Source organism: Semicossyphus pulcher, unplaced genomic scaffold, assembly GCF_022749685.1.
Source record: "Semicossyphus pulcher isolate SPU_LCO1_2020_fin unplaced genomic scaffold, fSemPul1.0.p SCAF_38, whole genome shotgun sequence".
Classification (NCBI taxonomy): Eukaryota; Metazoa; Chordata; class Actinopteri; order Labriformes; family Labridae; genus Semicossyphus; species Semicossyphus pulcher.
The window spans coordinates 1-21,075 of record NW_027211713.1 but is presented as its reverse complement, the minus strand read 5'-3'; the positions used below and the strand labels follow the sequence as shown (position 1 = coordinate 21,075).

Genomic DNA, 21,075 nt, shown 5'->3' with positions numbered 1-21,075 from the left:
GCACTAGTTGACAGTATTGCTGAACGCGTGTGAAATAGACAAGCAACGCGTCCACGTTATTTTACGTGATAACATAAGGAATATGAAAAAAGCAATGGATGATATAGAGGTACCAACAGTGGGCTGCATCTCACACACACTTCAGCTGGCTGTACACGAGGGTCTGCTGTCACAGTGCAGCGTCACAGACTCACCTGCTAACACATGGAAGGTGGTTGGCCAATGTTGCAATAGCATGTGCAGAATAAGAAAGAGCCATATGAAAGTATATACTCTGTTTCAACAAAATAAAAAAACTTATTAAGGAACAGCTTGGATGCAGGCACCTTTTTTCTTAATGCAGCTGTATTATCCAGCAAAATATTAGTGAAGGCCAAGTATCGGATCGGGACTCGGTATCGGCATTATCTAAATATTAAAGGACTCGGATCGGGATCGGGGCAAAAATAACCTGATCGGGACATTCCTCTTTTTTTTTTTCTTCAAATGTGATCTGAAATCACCGAAACGAGTTATGAAATTTTGGAGATAATTTCTAGTTTTCACTGGCAAAGGACAAGTATTCCTGTTGCACCCTAGATAAACTGACTACATGGGTGGGATATATGCAATAAAAAGAATGAATACTTTTATCCAATACTAGTTTCTGTTGCTACACACCACATCAGAATAAAAAACAAGCCAAAAGGAATACATACCACTTTGTCTTGCGCCTCTTTTTCCCCATTTTCTTTCTGTTCATCATCAGTAAAAATGAAAGGTTATTAGATTAACAAAAAGCAATGATGTCACAGAACAACAAACAATGAAACAAATAAAGCATAAACACACTCATTCTTAACTTTAACTTTATTAGGTCCACCTGTACAGTCTATTGTAATTCAACTCTTAAAAGGCTTATATTGTTCACTTTCTGGTCATGCAAATATATAAATTAAGTGATATGTTTATCAGTGGGGTTACAGTTAAAGGTGGTGTTCACTAGAATAGTGATCCATATTATTCTAGAGCAGAACTGCTCAAACCTTTTATGTTGGAGGGCCAAAACTGGAACTCGATGGTGGTTGATAAAGGTTGCTATTGAATCTTATAATTTTGACTTTTTACCTCATTTTTGACTCATCATACTGTTGACTTTCTATCTCATAATGTCTTTTAAATGTCATAATTCTCACTGTTTTTATCTCATATTTATGACTATTATCTAATAATTCATTTTGACTTTTTTATCTTAGGGAATTTTGAACTGTTTTATTTTTAAAAACAGAATCAGTTTAGTCCTGATGTCTCTATATGACCTACATAAGTAAATGAAACCATCAGCCATAAGATTAAGTATTTCTATTTATTCTCAACAGCTCTTCTGCCTGCCACCAGGTCCACAAGCTATATTTTCCCAGGTAAAGTTACAGTGAGTATTAGTTAGCCAGTTAAAAGGTAGCAGGAGATTTTTTAGATTATACTTTGTGGTTTTGATGGTGAGGAAACTACCAGCAACTTATTTATATTACTATTTTTAATTGTCATTTATCCTTAGAGTTTGTAAATGTCTAAACCTACAGTGTTGCAAACAGCCAGGCATTCCAGACAGCCACTGTCCACTGTCAGGAAGGTGAATTCTATGCAACTTTACAGGAAAAAATGTTTATTCTCCTCTTGAAATATTTGATAGACTGACAGTGATTAATTTTTTCTAAGGCATTTAAATATTGTGTATCAAGGAAACCACAAGCCATATGGCTCAAACTCCACTTACTCAAAACAAAATGCTAATGTTACCTGATATTGCTGTGCTTTTTTAATTTGCTGCATGCAAGATCATAAATACACTTATAATGACTTGATTAGTATCATCACTGTGACAATAAGTGAGACTTATTTATGTTAGTGAGCTTTACTGACCACATTGTATCAAATCATTCCTGTAAATTTGCAGCTAAAGTTGTAAGCAAAACTGAATTTGTCTCATGCTTATATATTTGATATCATATAAAGTTGCAATAACACTTAGGCTGCCATATAGTGTGTTTTGCTCCCTTACGATCTAAAGTTACACTTCTCTTGATTAGCGAAAGTTACATTAGCTTAAAAACACTCTTCACTCAGGTAACAGGCTGTCGAATACAACAGTTAGCTAGCAAAGTTTCCAAACAAAACACAGGCTAACAAAAAATTAAACATATCTTACCTCCATAAGTCGTAGTGTTTGTTCAGGCTCTATCTGGTTCTTTTGCTGCTAATTCAACCTCATATCTGGCAGCACATCGCGCATGATGATCTCTCCGTTGCTGAAGCCTCTGCGACTGCCTTTGCTGAGACATGTCCTTTGGCGATGCATTCAGGTACACAAGGAGAGTTTTGGACTTGTGGGACTTCATGTCGGAGGGACGTTTTACAGCTACAAATCTACTACTTTTGAAGTGAATTACTCCTAATCGATAATCGATAAATACAATATGTTATTTTTAAGCCTTGATTCTTAGTTAAAAAGTATAACATCTAGGATGAGCAGTTTTCCAGTTTAGCATAAAACACATTTTGTCAGTGAGTCTGCAATTTCCATATTTCCTGAATGCAGCATTCTCAGAAAAAACTGTGTGGTTCAGGTGCTTAATTGGCCTGACCTGCCTGTGACCCTTTGAACAGAGCCACAAAACACAGTAGTCTGTCATGAATTCAGGTTTAAGCAATATTCCAACACAAATTCATGATAACTCTTGTGAAGTGAAAAGCAATTTAGCACAATTATTCAAGTACTTCTTGCTTTATTTTAAATCATTGTAACTTGTTACCAGGCGGCTGCTTCATCAAGGGGAGGGGCCGTTCCCCCCTTCCACCAGCACTGCTGTTGCCTGAGAGCTGCAGAGCTGTGTGAGCTGCCCATCCCCCACCTTTCTCTGCTGCTCCTTCAAACTGCTTGGACTGACCAAGTTAATAATGATTAAAGTCTCACTGTTGCACTAACCTGGCAAAACAGAATCATGTCAACATCATGAGCATCCAGAAGGAAAAAAATAAATAAATTTATATATATATATAGGCATTTTGGGAATATTAGAATATTGAAAATATTACAATCTGACAGCAAATCTGATGAACTAATTGGTTCGAAGTATTCATCCTCCTAAGGAAGCATATTTGATGAAAGTTAATCATAAATATGTTTCTAACCATTAAGAAAAGGACAATAAGCAGTTTCAGGTATTTTAACTGTGATACCTGTTTTATTGTAATAAACTATGGTGCAAGATGACTGATTTGTAGATGTTTAAAGCTGAGCTAATTTGAACATTTACCAGCTCATTCAAATGTTTTTTTAAAGAGTTTTAGCTTAAGTGAGGAACATTTCTCAACTCATAAAACAATCCATCTTTCATTATGTCACAACCAGGGCCTAGGGGAAACCCTGGTGCAATATGAAAAGGATGAGCAGTTTTCCAGTTTAGCATAAAACACATTTTGTCAGTGAGTCTGCAATTTCCTGAATGCAGCATTCTCAGAAAAAACTGTGGGGTTCAGGTGCTTAATTGGCCTGACCTGCCTGTGACCTTTTTAACAGAGCCACAAAACACAGTAGTCTGTCATGAATTCAGGTTTAAGCAATATTCCAACACAAATTCATGATAACTCTTGTGAAGTGAAAAGCAATTTAGCACAATTATTCAAGTACTTCTTGCTTTATTTTAAATCATTGTAACTTGTTACCAGGCGGCTGCTTCATCAAGGGGAGGGGCCGTTCCCCCCTTCCACCAGCACTGCTGTTGCCTGAGAGCTGCAGAGCTGTGTGAGCTGCCCATCCCCCACCTTTCTCTGCTGCTCCTTCAAACTGCTTGGACCGACCAAGTTAATAATGATTAAAGTCTCACTGTTGCACTAACCTGGCAAAACAAAATCATGTCAACATCATGAGCATCCAGAAGGAAAAAAATAAATAAATAATTATATATAGGCATTTTGGGAATATTAGAATATTGAAAATATTACAATCTGACAGCAAATCTAATGAACTAATTGGTTCGAAGTATTCATCCCCCTAAGGAAGCATATTTGATGAAAGTTAATCATAAATATGTTTCTAACCATTAATAAAAGTACAATAGGCAGTTTCAGGTATTTTAACTGTGATATCTGTTTTATTGTAATAAACTATGGTGCAAGATGACACACAAGCATGCTGGCAGTCTGGCTGACCGAGTAGAGCCCACAGAGTAGCCGGCCCTTAAACTCCTGGCTGCAAGGAAGGAACCAATCAGCTCCCTGGGCAACCTTCACGCAAACACACCTGAAACCAATCACACACACTCAGGTAACAGAGGGTTACTGAAACAGATACAAGCACAAACAATAGAAACATTCACAAGACCTCTAGGGTCATAACACCTCCCCCCTTTTTAACATTCACACACATACAAGTATGTTTGGGGAACAGATAGGAACCAAAAAGGTATTTAACGTTCTCTGATGATTATAAACATTAATTACTCCTTATATGTTCAGTATACAGGTCGGCACCAAACCCACAGATGGATTTTTACAATGTGTTTACAGCTGCCAATGTATGCAATGCTGTTACCGTGATGATAAATGACAGTTAAATATTGAATCTGTCTATAAAAACCAGATCCTGACATGTAAAAGTGACATCTATCATACTGTCAACTTAATTTAACTTTAAATATGGACAACTTACTGCATAATATCTGGACTACAACAACCACAGACAAGGCGTCACTGTGTAGTCACTACTATATACAAATGTTACCAGTTTACACTTAAGCTGCAACCACAGGTGACCCAACAAAAGTGGTGTGCAGTTACCACAAAAGGTCACAAACTAGTTACTGCACACAAGTTTTACTTACAGCCACACATCACAAAGTGACCAAAAAAAAACAAAGCAGCCATGTCACACAAAACAACGTTGATGTGCAAAGTATAAAATTAAGGGAAACAAACTGCAGAGACACCCAAACTTTACTTGCCTACCAACATGGCTAACTCACCTAGCTAGTCTTCAGTGACTTGCCGAGCTCGAGGCATCTTTAAACGTTCTATTCAGTGCAACATCGAAGACCAGGAATCTAGTCAACTGCGATACATTGAAGCATGCCCCCACTCAGGATTACCACCAGAAATAAGAAAGGCAAAATGAGGTGGCAAATTCTTGAACTTGCCCGGCAGCTATCTGGTCAGGTTGCCCAGTCAGAAACACAACATACAGCAGCAACAACAAATTAACAAAAGAGATGACCACTACACTTAACTGAAGGCCACTAATACAGACAAACTGAACCACGTCTACCTCACCTCATGGACATTCCAATTCATTCAGACAAGGCCCAAATTGTTAGGACCAGGGCCTAGGGGAAACCCTGGTGCAACAAGTAAATCCTCTTCTCCTCTTCCTGTCCTCAAAGCACCACCAGCAGCGAAGCATTTTTAAATGGTTTTATTCAAAAACACATCTTGCACACAATCAAAAATGCTGGTAGTCTGGCTGACCAAGGAGAGCCCCCAGGAACTGGTGAAGACCCGTCCTTTAAACTCCTGGGTGCGAGGCTGGAACCAATCAGCTCTATGGACAACCGGCAATCAAACACACCTGCAACCAATCACACACACACTCTGGTAGAAGAGGGATATTTAAGCAGAGGCAATGAAAAGCACATATAGAAATGTTTATACGATCTCTGGGGTCTTAACATTTCTAAGTGCTGTACATGGGCAACTGGACTTGTTTCAGTTTGTTGAAGACGTTTCACCTCTCATCCATCTGCTGCTTCAGTTCTAGCTAACTGGAGAGGAGTTTGCAGGCTTTAAAACTCTGTGTGGGAAGGTCCACAAGAAGGCTAGAGAAAATGCAGCCAAAATTTCCCAAAATGGACATGTTAGCGTGAAAGCAATGGGTGCTCACACTTGCCATGTTTTTGTCATGTCATTTGACATTCATGACAATACACGTTGTCTTGAGTGAGTGAGACTTGAGGTTGTTGGGTTAGCGATGACAGTGATGTGCTGTGCCCGCAGTACAGACACTGAGCCTGCTATTCAACAATGGAATACAAATTGTCTAGGAACAGACACATATTAGGACTTTAAGACCACTTCAAAAGTAGCAGTTGTCTCTTTTTTTCTGTCTCTTTTGTTTACTAAACTGGCAAATCTGAATGGATACATTTTCTGTTCTTCTGGTTTCTGTAAAATTAGCTAAATGCCTGAATTGTGGAGAATCTAACTGATCTAACGACATACTATGTCCATACCGACAAAAGAATATTAACTATTCTTCACCAGTTTCACCATAAAAATTTGTAGTTCTTTTTAATAAGTTATTCATAGACACTTATAAAGAAATAATTTTGCGCCAAAAATATTCACATCATATAGTTATCCCCGAAATGAACACCACCTCTGCGAGGTGTTTGTTTCCCAGTACTGTGCGAGACAGGTATAATAAAACTCTGCACTTTTCATGTGGTTTCAGTTGATAGTGGTGGTGAATATAATGTATTAATGTATAATGTCTTTTCTATGTTGGCAAAAATATTACGAAACACCTTTTAAAAAACATTCAAGTCAATATGTGACCTTTTGCTGCATGTCATCCTCCCTCTTTCTCATCCTGTTTCCTGTCACGTCTCAGCTGTCCTACCGCATAAAGCCATGAAAGGCCCAAAAAAAAAAAAATACTTACAGTAAAAAAACTCGTGGTTTGGGCTATTTTGACAGGTCACAGTCCAAATTTTGACTCCAAACAGTCAGAAGCTCTGTATGTGCCTGTTCTGGCTACTCTGTAAAGTGTAAAGTGTAAAAATAGCAGAGAAGACTTCAGAGGAGGAGGTCTATGACTCGCTAAATAATAAGCACTAGCGGAGATCTTTCCAGGTTGAAAAAAAAAAGGTTCTCAATTTATTTAAATAAAAAATAATCACCGTGGTTGACTTCATACAATAAACAAAACAAAAAGTCAATTTAGCGGTTGATAAACTGTCTCACTCCTCACTCCTTTAACAGAAAAAGCCGAGAGAGGAGAACCCAGCTGTCCTCTATCTATCATCAATTATAGGAGGAGGGCCTTGAGCAGCAGAAAACAATCAGAATAAATTATCATTTATCTGCAATATATCTACCACTTTCAATAATTAATCAACATTATTACCATTATTATTTTGATTTACCATTTTCCAAAAAAAGTATAAATATGAAAAAATATGAATAGGCTCCAACAGTGCCATTATTTTATAAGTGTTATTATTTTACTAATAATAGCCGTAATAATAGCTCATTTTTAGAAAATGAAATAAGCCTGCAAATGAACTATAATCTCCCCCTTTAACTGCAATGGTTCCACATAATAAAATATTACATGATCCAAGTTCAAATTTGATAACAATGTCATAGAAAATGAACACATCTTTTCCTCAAGAAATATCTAAGTGCTTGCCAAAAACGCCACTTTGTAACCACAAAATAACAGCAGGATGAAGTTACTGTTTTTCTAGATACACTAAATAAATGCATCAATCAAATATAAATATAAATAAAAAAACAAGTGCTCAGGTTGGAAAACTGCCTATATAAAGAGCAAAAGGCATAAACTCTATAAACTTGCAAAAACTTGCATTCTTTCCTTTAAGAAACCATAAAAACATTTATATTGCCAGATTTGAAATTTCATTGGCTAAGTGATGCGTCAATCATCTGGAGCCCTGCATGTAAGTGGCTCGGGAGAGAAGTGATAGAAGAAAGACTGTCTGTTGTATACACGACCACTCATTGGCTGTTGAGGCTTCAAGGCGGGTGCAGTCAGTGCAGTCAACCAAACTTGGCAGTCAGGAAGACATTACAGAGCCCTAATGGTGTCTGCTGTGAAAGGAGTTTTGGACTCATAAAAGCATGTAAAAGTATCCACAATTGCAGTTTTTTGCTATTTTTTCACCATTTATCCACGTATTACTGTGTTTTTGACTAAATATTTTCATTGAAATGGATTTACTGGACAGTTGGAAATGAGAGAAAACAGTCTTTTGATGAAAATGGATGCAGCGGTCAACCACCCGGAGGCTTCATTTTGTGAGTTGGCAAAACTTTGTACATACTTGTTTGTTACCTACTTTGCTTGTTTGTTTTTTGATAGTACCTGGCTGATGTGGATTTGGCTTAAAATGGTTGACATGCGTGGAATTAAAGATTTCAAATGATACATGGCAAGACTATAATCTAAAATTGAACCGTTAGCTTATCTGTTAAGGTGTTGTCGAAAAAATTACCAAAGTAGCCGGATGGCCCGCCTGCGGGCCTCAGGTTTAATTTACATCAGATCCTGATCGGAGTCAGCTGGGTGATCATCCAATCAATCAACATTGTGCGCATTGAAACCATGATTGTAATAAAAGTATTTAAATAAGCACAATGTACATAGTAAAAATAATAGTCCAAACCTCTACATTATTACAAATACATTCAACCAATAGTCCAATCCTTGAATGATGAAAAATACATTACATTTACTAAAATAATAATGCTGACAAGAAGCAAATCACTACATTTATGAAGCTGGAACCCTGAAATGACTATTATAAAAATAATTGCCATCTAATTTTCTGTCAACATTTCAGCTGTACTTGCCTACATCTATAGGCTGCTGTTGGGTAATATTATTCATAAACATAATATCTAATAAGCTCCCTATGTTTTGTATTCATACATTCTTAATCTGTGAAGTAACTACTGACTAGAACTGTACAATTAATCCAGTAAAAAGTAGAAATATTTCCCTCTGAGTTGTAGTGGAGTAGAAATAAAATGTGGCATGAATAGAAGGGACATTAAGACAAGTACCTTTAAATTGTCTTGAAGTGCAGCACTTTAGTAAATGTATTTATATTCAGAGACTGGTAGCAATGACACTATATGTGTATATAAGTAATTATGTACTACTTGAAGCAATAGAGGCTGAAGCAGCATTACTTGCATCAGTAGCATTTTTCCCCTTTGCTCAATTTTTGTGTAATGTCATAGTGTATTTTAGTCTAATTTATAATGTATGATATTATATGATAATCAAATAATAATAATTATTGTTAATCATTGAAAATGTATGATTTAATATATTATAATATTTATAGTTGACAAATGTATATTTGCAATTTTTTCCAGTTTAAATATACTGTCTGCCTCAGCAGTACTTGTATCAGTAGTCTTTTTCCCCTTTGCTCACTGTTGTGTCATAGTGTTATTTACTATCATTTTAACTTTTAACAATTTACCTTAAGTGTGATCATTTATATTTGACAAACACTATTTGCTCTATTTTTCTAGTTTAAATGTACTCTCTGCCTTTGGTTTTCATTTTGCTCTTGTTCAACCCCACAGTCATGCTGTCACATGACATGAAACAGCCAAGCACAAAATTCCTCAGCCTTAGCCAATCAGAAAATTCGACTGCTCCCCTCCCCTCAAATTTTTATTTTAACTGCAATACAGGTGAACGGTCAGTAGTAGGAGCCCAAGAGCGCTGGCAAACACACACTTTTCAGAGATTTCTATTTTTTTGGGGACCTCTTCTGAAACTTATACAGATCATTCATTAGGGTCAATGGAGCTCATCCTAGCAATATCCTTGTGCGGACCGGGCAAAATGTCCTCACAAGGAAAAATGTCCACACAAGAAAGGTGGGATGTCAGGGGTTGGTCCACACAAGTATAGCAATACAAACACACACACACACACACACACACACACACACCCACACACACACACACACACACACACACACACACACACACACACACACACCCACACACACACACACACACGCACACACACATCAGGGCAGGAACAGTGCATGTGTAAATACAGTGACTCCTGCTCCTCCTGTCGCTCATTACAAACTTCCTTTGACACAGAAAGTGAGAGAATATGAGAGAGGGGCACAGGCGGCTGTCAACACTCAATTAATAAACTAATAAAGTTGGAGCCACAAAGAGAAAATGGATGTGAGTCTGTGAAGTTAAAAGAACGGGAGGAGGAGGAGGAGGAGGAGGAGGAGGAGGATGCAGGATACGGCTGTCAAACCAAACGTTAGCTGAGTCTTCACCTGACAAAGTTCTCACAAGTTAAATGTTCGCTGGTCAGGAAGCCTTCTGCTCTCACCTGTAGATATCACAGGACTTTGTTCCACCTTTCACCAGTCTCATTTCACTAAATGACCTTTGCCCTGCACCCGACCCCCTCACCATCCTGTAAACACGTCTCTTCAGAGCAGTAACTGTATTCTGTGTTGGCCGTGCTGTAGCTCTTTGCATGCACAGTCCCGTTTCTCTGAAGTCATGCCGCCCTGCAGACTCTCTTGGATTCTGAGCGAGGATTTGACGGACACTATCGTCCCACAATGCATTTCTCCAAAGAAAGAGAGGAGGTGTTGGCTGTATGAAAGTATTAAAACAAACAGCTGACAGCTGAAGGGACGTCACAGAGGAGAAATATGAAATGATACAGAAACATTTTCTCTTTGTTCGTCTCCAGCAGCAGGTTTGGTGGAGACGTCTCAGTTTGATCTTTCAGCGCTGCAGATGTAATATTTACCGTTTTTACACTAACTGCATCGACCTGAGAGTATTCAGATGAATACAGAACACAGCATCACAGATGTATTAACCCTTTAACGTGCATGGAGCTGCTGGTGTGCTTCATCAGACCGGCTGGATGGAAATATCTCATTTATTCTTTCTGCAAAGTTTTCCAGTTTAATCTTTTTCCAACACGTCGACGTCCTCTGACGGGCTGCTTCTCGCTGTTTACTTTCATTAAATGGGATTTAATTCTTTCTCCTTCTTGTTCTTCTTTTTCTAGTTTTTATAGGTGGTGGCAAACCAGCTTAGGGTCGCATTACTGCCACCTACTGGACTGGAGTGGAACAAGGGAAGTTAATTAGGGGGAGGAAGTGAAATGTGGGCACTATGGATAGTGAGAACGACTCTCAGGTACGACTCGGTTCTTCTCCAAAAGAAGTTCTTCCTGTTTAATCTGGTTTTTCTTAATTCTTGTTCTGGAAAGAGACGGGCAAAAGAATTGGATGGTTTGCAAACTTGTCGAAGAAGGAGATTTAAACAATAAATTACGTAATGTAAACACCACATCAGTGTGCGTGCTCGCTGTCAGAACACTTCTGCATGTAGGAACTAAAACGGAACGTGCACGTAGCCGAGAGAAGTCAGCGACTTTGATAAACCATCACTGAGACACTGCTACACCTGTGTAAGTAACTGAAACACACTGTTCAGCTGTTTAATAATCTTATTGGGCGTTTTCAGCCTCCATACTTGTCACTGAACTTTGATCTTAATAATCATCAATAAATTGAAGTTCCTCACAATGTCAGTTCATCCCCAGTTCCAACAGTAAGAAGGTAAAATAGGCCGAGATGCTCGACCATAACAAGTATGCTGAAGTTTAAAGAACAGGTGAATGTCAGAGCTCTTGTTTTCAGAGAGCGGCCAGGTGTCGGCTGAAGCTCTGTGCGAGGTGAACTCTGGAGAAGCTGAATTATTGAAGGGAGCCGAGCTGTCGAACTCATCCAAGCTTGAGTCTCCGTCAGGTGAGAATTATAGCTTTGAGTTTTTGTGCGTCACATTGATTTGTTGTCTGTAGCTTTGTCATGCGGTGTCACCAGCTCCGCCTCCTGTTCAGACTCTTTCACCTGCCCTCTGCGCCCTCGCTGCCTTCACTCATGAAGGAACAACCAGCAGAGCTCCTGCTGGTTGTTCCTTTATTTAATGTTACTTTATTTAATTTGCTGTTCTGTGAGCTGCTGTAACGAGTGAATGTCGCCTGTGGGGGATCAATAAAGCCCATCTTCTCTTATCCTAACAAAAAGCCTGATCTTTATTAAACGTTATGCATTATTGTCAAAGGGTCAATAACGTTTTTTGGACGTATTTTTAAATGACTCACAGGAACAAAAAGTGAGTGAATGTGTTCGTCCTGCAGCAGTGAAACAGGCTGTGATGGCTGCAACATAACCCTTGATGGGTCAAAGGTCGTCCACTAACAGTTCTTGTTGTTTCCACTGACAGGCTCAGATTGTTATTCTAAGTGTGTGACAACATGACAGAAAGGATCCCTACAGAGATAGACCTTTTTGTTACAGAGGAAGATGATTGTTTTAACCACAGGCAGACGTTACATCGCTCTCTGCACACACACCAGACTCCATTCATAAAAACAGGGATTTAAGCTCACCTGTTACACGCAGGATATTATTAGGAGGCTCCAGACTGCTTTCCTGTTTGTATCCTCTTCCCTGGTCTGATCCTTGTTAATGCCAATGACCTACCTAGTCACTATCTGAGTCCTGACAGTCACAGTGCTTATCAGTCCCAAACTGTGTCCGCATCACTCACCTGTCCAGCCTGCAACACAGCGACAGAATCCGCTCACTGGATCGCAGCCATCGGCGTTCCCACAGTCACACCTCTCAGTGCAGTCCAGCCCGAACGAACCCTCCTAACAGGAGGAAAATCTTTAATCAGAGATGTTAAACTCTGCAGAAGCAGAGAACTGTTCTGTATCAATTAAGTTGAATCCAAACGAAACATCCTGCAGAGTTCTGCAACACCTGACAGAACTAACGAGCACCCCGAGCACTCACAGGACACGGTATGTCGCAGTACTCGTCCCTCCAGCCTGGCGAGCAGGTGCAGGTTCCGTTGACAGGGTCGCAGGCCGCCCCGTTGGCACACACACACGTCTGGTTGCAGCTCAGACCCCAGGTACCGCTGGAGCACGGGATGGAGCAGTCCACACCCTGCCAACCTGCAGAGACACAGGACAAAGCACCATCAGTCTACATACAATGTATTCAGCACACGTGTATCACCCTGTAACTGAAAGTTGTACAGTAAAAAATGAACAGTGCATGGTCCAGGCATCCTGCAGGCTGCACCGGAAGGCCCGAAAAATATGACCGTCTGCAGGGAGCTGGTGGGAGCTGGTGGGAGCTGCAGCGCAGTGTTAAAGGGCGTCACAGCTTCTCTCCACAATCAGACACAAAACAAGAGCAAACTGCACAAGCTGTGAAACCTTATGGGCCTGGTTACACCCTGAGGCGGGGCAGATAGAGGGGGCAGATAGAGGGGGCAGATAGAGGGGGCAAATGAGGCGCAATTTATGGAGCATCAGCGGCTGCAATTCATTCTCAGTGAGTTCCCCCCTCCGGACATGTTTGGTTTCAACAATCACTGACTTTTAGAAGGAAGTTACACAAACATCAAATCTTAGAAAGTGAAATGTTTAAAACGACGCGCGTCCTGACTTCTTCTCCGTCTCTAACATTTCTTATGTGCAACTTTCTTTTTATTGGCCTCTTTGGGAAGAATGAGCGATCAGTGTTGGTCTTAGAGGCATATCTGATCTGTAAATCAGGTCAGATATTTGCTCTCCAAGCATCCAGCCCTCCTCTCAGGAGCGCCAACAGAAGGGACCCACGTGTACGGCCCCTCGCCCCGCGCTCTGCCTCAGACGTCTCTACACTTTAATTACCCAGCATCCCCCACGAGGTTCGGCGGTGCATGAATATTTAAAGATGCTGATATTGAGAGAACAAAACAGAAAACAACTTGTGGAGATTATTAAGGTGCTTTTACAGTTTTTGGCTGGTCAGGAGTTTGTGGGCGGGAAGAAAACAAAACAGAAGCAGAATTAAACTTTTTTAATGATGTTAATTTTCCCTTTATTAAAAATAACCCACAGTTACTGCTAAAGGATAATAAAGGCTTAAACTAACGGTTACAGTTATTATCCAATAATTTGCCTCTTTTTCCACATGTTGTTAATTTGCTGTAAAATGTTAGAAAATTAAAGTTTCTTTAATCGAATGACTCGTTTTGTCTGAACAATGCTGCAACATTATTTTCCTGTTGAATCATCAGCTGCTTGTTCCAGCTGTGAAACAGAGAAGGTGAGTTATGAAGGTAAAGAGATGCACAGGTGAGGCTTTCAAAGGTGTTTTTCCTCCACAGAGGAGGAAGGAGCGGTGAAAGCAGCCGTGAGCTGAGAGACGTTTCTGGGACGAACAACAAAGCCGACCACAGTTTGTAAAAAAGGTTAAAACCTCTGAAGAAGCAGAGACGAGTTTCTCCTCCTCCAGCAGAGAGAAGCAGGCGAAAGCGAGGCTGTGCTTTGAATTAGAGCTGTTTGCTGCGTTTATGTCCGACTGTAAGAGAAACTCTCAGCTTGGACAGGTATTCAGACACACAGAGCCAGAGTGAAGAGAAGCAGGTGAGGCTGTGATTATTTGTGATTCACATGTCTGCAGGCTGATCACAGGGCAGCCACACGTCAACCACCTGAATGCATTCATGTCACATGGTGCGGACTGTCATTACGAGCAGCCGAGTGGGAAAAAATCATTAATGTCTCAACCTGTAATTCAGAGTCAGCCGTATCGTTAAAGTCTGAACTCTGAACTACGACCGACTGAAGGAAGAAGACGAGTCGACAAACTGCTGCAGAGAACATGTACAGCAGCGGACGCTGAAAACGCTTAACTCTCACAGATTAGATCATTTAAAGAGACCAGATCAGGTAGCTTGTTTAGTACGACAACAAAATCACAGCCTGTCGTCCTTTTTTACAGTCTTTTATTATAACTGTTGTTTATAGTTTTATCATTACATTTAATTTTCCTTTCAGCTACCTCAGGAGCATCAGCTTCTGGCTGATCTTCATTAATCTGTCGTTCCTTTTCAGAATAAAAACACATAAGTATCAGAAATAGTCCGTTTCCTCTCAGCGGATAAAGGGGGCGGGTCTGTGTTTGACTGACAGCAGCTGGCAGGGAACAAGACAGGAAGTAAACACACTTCTCTTTCAGCTCACGACTCGAAGGCAGTGAGGAAGAAACACGACGGCGTCTAATCCAAGTGAGTTTACTGAGCTTCTATCTAACGGTGTAAGGACGTCTCTTTATGGAGCTTTCACAGACTCAGAATGTGGCAGCTTTGTGCACAAGCTCATAATGATGATTATAAGAAGCTGGGGACTTCTAGTGGCTGCACTATGAGGGGGGTAAAGGTCGAGGTCAGGAGACATTTGGGGACAACGGATGACTCAAACAAACACCCCCCAGGAGACCAGAGCTGTCTCTGTATGAACATAACATATTGTTGCGTATACAACCGGCTGCACCATGAACGTAATTGTTCAAATACCTGTCTCTGCACTGCACGTGTTACTGGAGGACACCTCTAGAGGGCGCACCAGAGAGCTCAGGCTGTACGGGCGGGATGTAAACAACAGACATGGCGACACTCGAGGAGGTTACTGTGATGACTGACAAAACTCTGTCGCCCGCTCAGGCGACTGCTGAGCGGCGGACAGAACACAGCGCTGTCTGCTCTACAGATCAGTCCACTGAGAATCACAGTGACTGATGTGTAACGGAGGAAACTGAGCTGAACCTTCTCTGCAGATGCAGGAGCCGTCGACGTGCGAGCAGGACATCTCATTGTGGCAGGAGCAGGAGGAGGTGCAGTTTGTCCCGTACAGACCTGCAGGACAGCTGATGGAGCAGTCGTCACCCTGGAAACAAGAGAAACAGGAAGTGAAACTGAGGGCAGTTTTCCAGTAGCCTTAGTGTAACCTTAGTGTGACACTGAACTCGTCAGTCTGCAACATCAGTACATGTTAATGTGAAGTTTTAAATGTGTGCATGTGTGCATGCCATCGTCATAATGTCTGCACACCGCCTTCTCAGTGTTTTATTCTACGTGAGATCACCTGTTACCTGCAGGATGAACACCTGCCTGTCTGCGCTGTGACATCTTCCCTTCTGCAGATCAGCTCCATGGAAACCGGAAACCATCTTTAAATTCATTATAGGCACACAATGTATTAAACCTGCCGGTGGAGGTGCAGCAAACAAGCACATGTATTATGGAGGAGGGACGGTGATCGCTGAGGCGTCCCTGCAGAGGAACATGTCGTCCAATCATCAGAGGACATATTCAGACCAGCCTGAGAGACAGCCTGGCATTAGCAGGATGTCTCACCTCACTGTGCTCCTGTTAGCATGCTGTGAGACAGGCTGCACGCTGTCGCAATGATCAGCCCCTTCAACATATAAACTGTGCTAATTAAAGCTGCCTGCTTCCAACCTGCTGCTTTAACTTGTTATTAATCTAATGTGTGCAGAGACAGGAGGAGAGAGACGCCTTATTAAAAGTTGGTGGACTTTTTTAAGAGAAAGAACTTTGTGTGGGGAAAGAAGGGAAATCATCAGAACGTCCCTGGGCTGCAGGAAGTTCTAACAGGTGACCTCTGGAATAACAAATATGAGCCGATCGATGGATCCTGATATTTATCACACATTTAAATTCAAAGGCGATGTTTGGAGCTTCATCAGCCCGTTTTTACTTTTATTACATCAAATTCAACATCAGAGACAATCAAGAGATAAACTGGTTGGTTTTCTTCTTCAGCCTGGGCTCTATTTTAACTTACAACAGATACAGAAACCTTCTGAGTGTCTCCAGTAGATGTGTTCATCCTGCAGCAGTGAAACAGGCTGGGATGGCTGCAACATAACCCTTGATGGGTCAAAGGTCGTCCTCTAAAAGTTCTTGTTGTTTCCACTGACAGGCTCAGATTGTTATTCTAAGTGTGTGACAACATGACAGAAAGGATCCCTACAGAGATAGACCTTTTTGTTACAGAGGAAGATGATTGTTTTTTTTTACATCACTCTCTGCAGACACACCAGACTCCATTCATAAAAACACTGATTTAAGCTCACAGGACACAGGTTAGATTTTTCTGTTGTGACTTTGGTTGTAAAAAACGTAGTTCAGATTCAGTACAATGTGTATGTAACATTCAACAACACAAAAAGAAACTAAGTGATTGAGGCAACAGTCGACCAGCTCCCGTGTTCAACCAGGTAAAACTTTAAGAGCGAAATGTAACGGCTGAATCTAAAGGTCTGTCTCTGCAGGCATCCTTTCTGTAATGTTGTCTAACACTTAGAATAAGTGAGCCTGTCAGAAACGCTTTTGTTCACCAGAAACTGACGTCACATCGCTCTCTGCAAAACCACCAGACTCGGTGACAAAAACAGAGTTGCTGGTGTTCTGTCACCTTGATTGGTTAGTCTGTTTGTGTTGTGTGACTGTTTTAAATGGTTAGTTCAGATCCAACACAATGTTTGTGTAACTAATAATAAAACTGAAAACTGAGCAGTCAAGGAGCGGTCGACCAGCAACGCTCTGGGAAGTAAAATCACTGTTTTTATGAATGGAGTCTGGTGTGTGTGCAGAGAGCGATGTAACGTCTGTTTGTGGTTAAAACAATCATCTTCCTCTGTAACAAAAAGGTCTATCTCTGTAGGGATCCTTTCTGTCATGTTGTCAGCACATTAAATACTCTGACGGAGGTTATTAAGAGAGAGGAAGGGCTGAAATACATCCACAAGTTTTAGTATTAGACATCAGCCCGGCAGATGTCTATACTACAGTTATCCATCATGGTGTGTGTGTGTGTGTGTGTGTGTGTGTGCGTGCGTGTGTGTGGCTGTGCAGTAACTGGTGGCTTAGTGACTCAGCCCCCCCGGTGTGTTGACATGATTATCATTGACTGAACAGAGCGGAGATGAGACACCTCAGAGCAGAGACATGACAGGACTCTGATAATTGGACGGAGAGCATCAGTGATGTTCAGCAGATGAAAGCAGGACGAACGCTGCAGATTAACGTCCGTTTGGTTCGTACACGTTAAAGTCTGATGTTCCTCTCGCTGACGGTTTGAGATGTGCAGGGAGTTTCGGCTGCGCTGGCTCACAGTGTGCTGCTCCATGTGCCTTGTTGTTTTTATATGAGGTCACCATGTCGGACACATGTCGGAGTTTGTGCAGAACAAAAACACTGAAGTGTCATAACAAGAGGAGGACGTGTCAGAGATGATGGACTGCAGGTTTCTTACAGTCTCGGAAAAAGGAAACTGTGAAAATGTCCACAATAACTCGAGTTATCGTCTCAGAGCTTCAGATCTGGTGTTCATTATCTTCTCTATCGTTCTGATGTGGTGTTAATGATCAGTCCTCCCAAACCTTTGGTGTCCCGACAAACAAGCTGGTCTCAAAATGATAGCTTAACAAGAACACACACACACACAGACACACACACACACACACACACACACACACACACACACACACACAAAGGTTCAGATAAAGTGATAAAGTACGCACACAGCACCTCCCTGGCATCTCCACCCTCATCTCCTTCATGTTGACCTATATCATGAGTTTGCACCTGCAGCAGCCACTCTCCATTATAACGCATGTAAGTGTCCGACTGAACCTGCAGAGTCAACAGCAGCTGATAAATGAACCTCAGCATGTTACAGAGCGACTTCTGCACCTGCAGCTGCAAAACCTGCAAACAGACCAAACGTACAGAGTCCAGGATTTATCCCCGAGTGTTTACGGCGCTGAAGCTACAAGCTGCTTTTCCTTGTTCAGTGACGGCTGTGACGCAGATTTAAAGGTACGATGGAGACATCAAAGACATCCAGCAAAAGAGCGAGCTCAAAGTTCAGTTCACACGGTTCAAAATGAACGAGTTCACATTCGTTTGTTGCCGCACTGAGCTGCTTGTTCATTTCCCAGGACCGGCCGGATGCTCCAGCTCGATGTGTCGTTTCGAATTCGTTGCGGATGTGACGTTCAGACTTGTTTTTTCAGACTGTTGGAATCTGAACTGATTTGTTCATAAAAGTTCATGAGACCGGGCTCGAGCAGTATTGGCAGCTGCATTGTCTGAATGCTAACAACATTAGTCGTACCAGATGCACGCCTTCTGGACCATGAGCGGCCGTTCACTGACTCCAGAGTGAACTACGCTAATGTTCTCGTTCACGAGATGCAAACTGATTCGTTCAGTTCACCTTCACAAAGTTATGAGCACATTCAATGGACCCACTCTTCTGTTCTGTTTCTGGTCATTGAAGCTTCTGTTCTGCTGCAGTGCAGAGTTCAAAGTTTGGACAGATGTAGAGGAACTGAACGCTTCTCTTTGGCTGATTTATTAGCTCTCCTGTTAAACGTAGTTTAAGTAGCAGGCAGCGCCTCCTGATCAAAGAAATTAAGTTAGGACTAAAGCCGAGCTGAAGACAGGCAGGAAGGGAAGATGTTATTAAAGCAGCGCACACTTTGTTTCCAACCTGTTGGGCTTGAGATTATTTAAAACTGAAACTCTGTAGCTCTACCTGTGACCCCTCGTCACCTGTAATCCGCTCACATCGTCCAGTACATGTGGACAGTCAGAAAGTAATCAGCAGAATTTTAGGTCATCTAAACACCTGCAAACACCTGACGCAAGCAGTGATCGAAATGATCAGGAATCTTTGTCAACAGTGAACATGAATCTCCAGAGCTGTGTGTTGTTACCTGGTTTATTCCTGTGTGTGTGTTTGTGTGTGTGTGTGTGTGTGTGTGTGTGTGTGTGTGTGTGTGTGTGTGTGTCTGTACTCACTATGTACCCCGGAGCGCACACACAGGCTCCGGTGATGCCATCGCAGTCGGCTCCATTGGCGCAGGCGCACGGCTCTCTGCAGCCCTCACCGTAGTAACCTGCCGGACAGGTCTCGTTACAGTAAAGCCCCGCCCACCCGGCTGCACAGGTGCACTCTCCTGACAGAGGGTGGCAGCTGAGAGAGAGAGAGAGAGAGAGAGGGAGAGAGAGAGAGAGAGAGAGAGAGAGAGGAGATGACAGGTTAATGATTCTTACAGGCTTTTATTTAAGCTCCTCTGTTACAGTATAACAGCTCTGACAGTGGCTCGCCTACGTGAGCAGCAGGTCAGTACCTGAGAGTGTTCGCGGTCTTGCAGGGACAGTACTTGTCACAGATGAGTCCGTACAGGCCGGCGGGACAGAAGCGGTCCTGGCAGCTCGGGCCCTTGAAGCCCTCGTTGCACAAACAGGCCCCGTTGATGTGGTAGCACTTGGCCCCGTTCTGACAGTCACATTTATGGGCACACTGCGGCCCGTATGTACCGACCGGGCATTCATCCTGGCACCTGGGCAGGTAGAAAATGAAATATGTAAATCTGAAACTGTGTAACATGTCTAAATGTGCAGCAGCAGGAAATGAGTGGACACACCTTCCCTCTTAAAGCTCCTGTGATTTGTGTCCTGTGAGAATCAGAGAAACAGTTTCCTCTAACAGAAATGAAGAGCAGACTAACTTTTTCAATTTTCTGTCACATTTTCTGTGTTTTCGCTTCACAAATCAACAGAATAATTTTCTGTCAAACAACAATTCTCAGATGTACCTGAGTTAATAATAATTCTAATATCAATAACTTCCAGTAACCCGAGGATGTTTGGCACATGATGGTGCAAACAAAAGAAAAGAAAGAAACTTTAGGATGAAACACCGCAGGCCTGCGGGCAGCTGTGGGAAGCTTTGATTTAAAGATGTGACGTTGTGGATCTGTGTGAGCGAGAAGCACAAATCAGAGGACTGCAGATTCTGTGACGGGGTGGGAGAGTTCGGAGGGATTTATCGCTGAGGACGAGGACTGTGATTCTGAACAGGAGCCGCTAAAGGTGGATCTGGGTGGTGGTGAGTTGCTACCAGGGCTTGGTGCTGGTGAAAAGCCTGGCAGCTGAGTTCTGCACATAGAGGAACCTTTCCAGAGCTTTGCTGGCTACGCTGGAAGAAGTCCAGACTGGAAGCGATGAAAGTGTGGAAGAGGGTCTCTAACACAGAGTCAGAGAATGTTGGCTGAGGTACGGAGAGGTAAGAAGCACATTCGATGTTGGGTTTGGTGTTTTACCGGAGTGTGAGGGTGGAGTCCTGAGCCGCACCGAGGCTGTGGACTTCAGAGGATGAGCAGATGGTGCAGCTGCACTTTGGGAGCCATTAGCATGAGCTCTGTTTTGGGTCGGGCTGGAGTCTCTGATGGTGACAAACTGTTTCCTGTTTCCTGATCTGACAGAAACCAGTAGAGAGCTGAAGAATATCCAGCCAGTGTTGGTGTTGTCCCTCTTTTTGCATCTGTTGGATTTTGGATT

At 42.0% G+C, this 21,075-nt stretch overlaps 1 protein-coding gene across 1 annotated transcript in view; it reads right to left on the bottom strand.

Annotated features, from left to right (window-relative positions):
• LOC138606820 (multiple epidermal growth factor-like domains protein 11) overlaps positions 1-20,992 on the bottom strand; it is a gene marked incomplete at its 5' end in the record, with an annotated part of 53,651 nt that extends 32,659 nt beyond the window's left edge. The window contains 7 exons of the mRNA XM_069679286.1: positions 12,406-12,508; positions 12,654-12,817; positions 15,463-15,583; positions 19,531-19,705; positions 19,863-20,075; positions 20,636-20,729; positions 20,838-20,992. Coding sequence (XP_069535387.1) covers positions 12,406-12,508; positions 12,654-12,817; positions 15,463-15,583; positions 19,531-19,705; positions 19,863-20,075; positions 20,636-20,729; positions 20,838-20,992 — 1,025 coding nt within the window. The remainder of the gene's footprint in view (positions 1-12,405; positions 12,509-12,653; positions 12,818-15,462; positions 15,584-19,530; positions 19,706-19,862; positions 20,076-20,635; positions 20,730-20,837) is intronic.
• Positions 20,993-21,075: the final 83 nt, after the last annotated feature.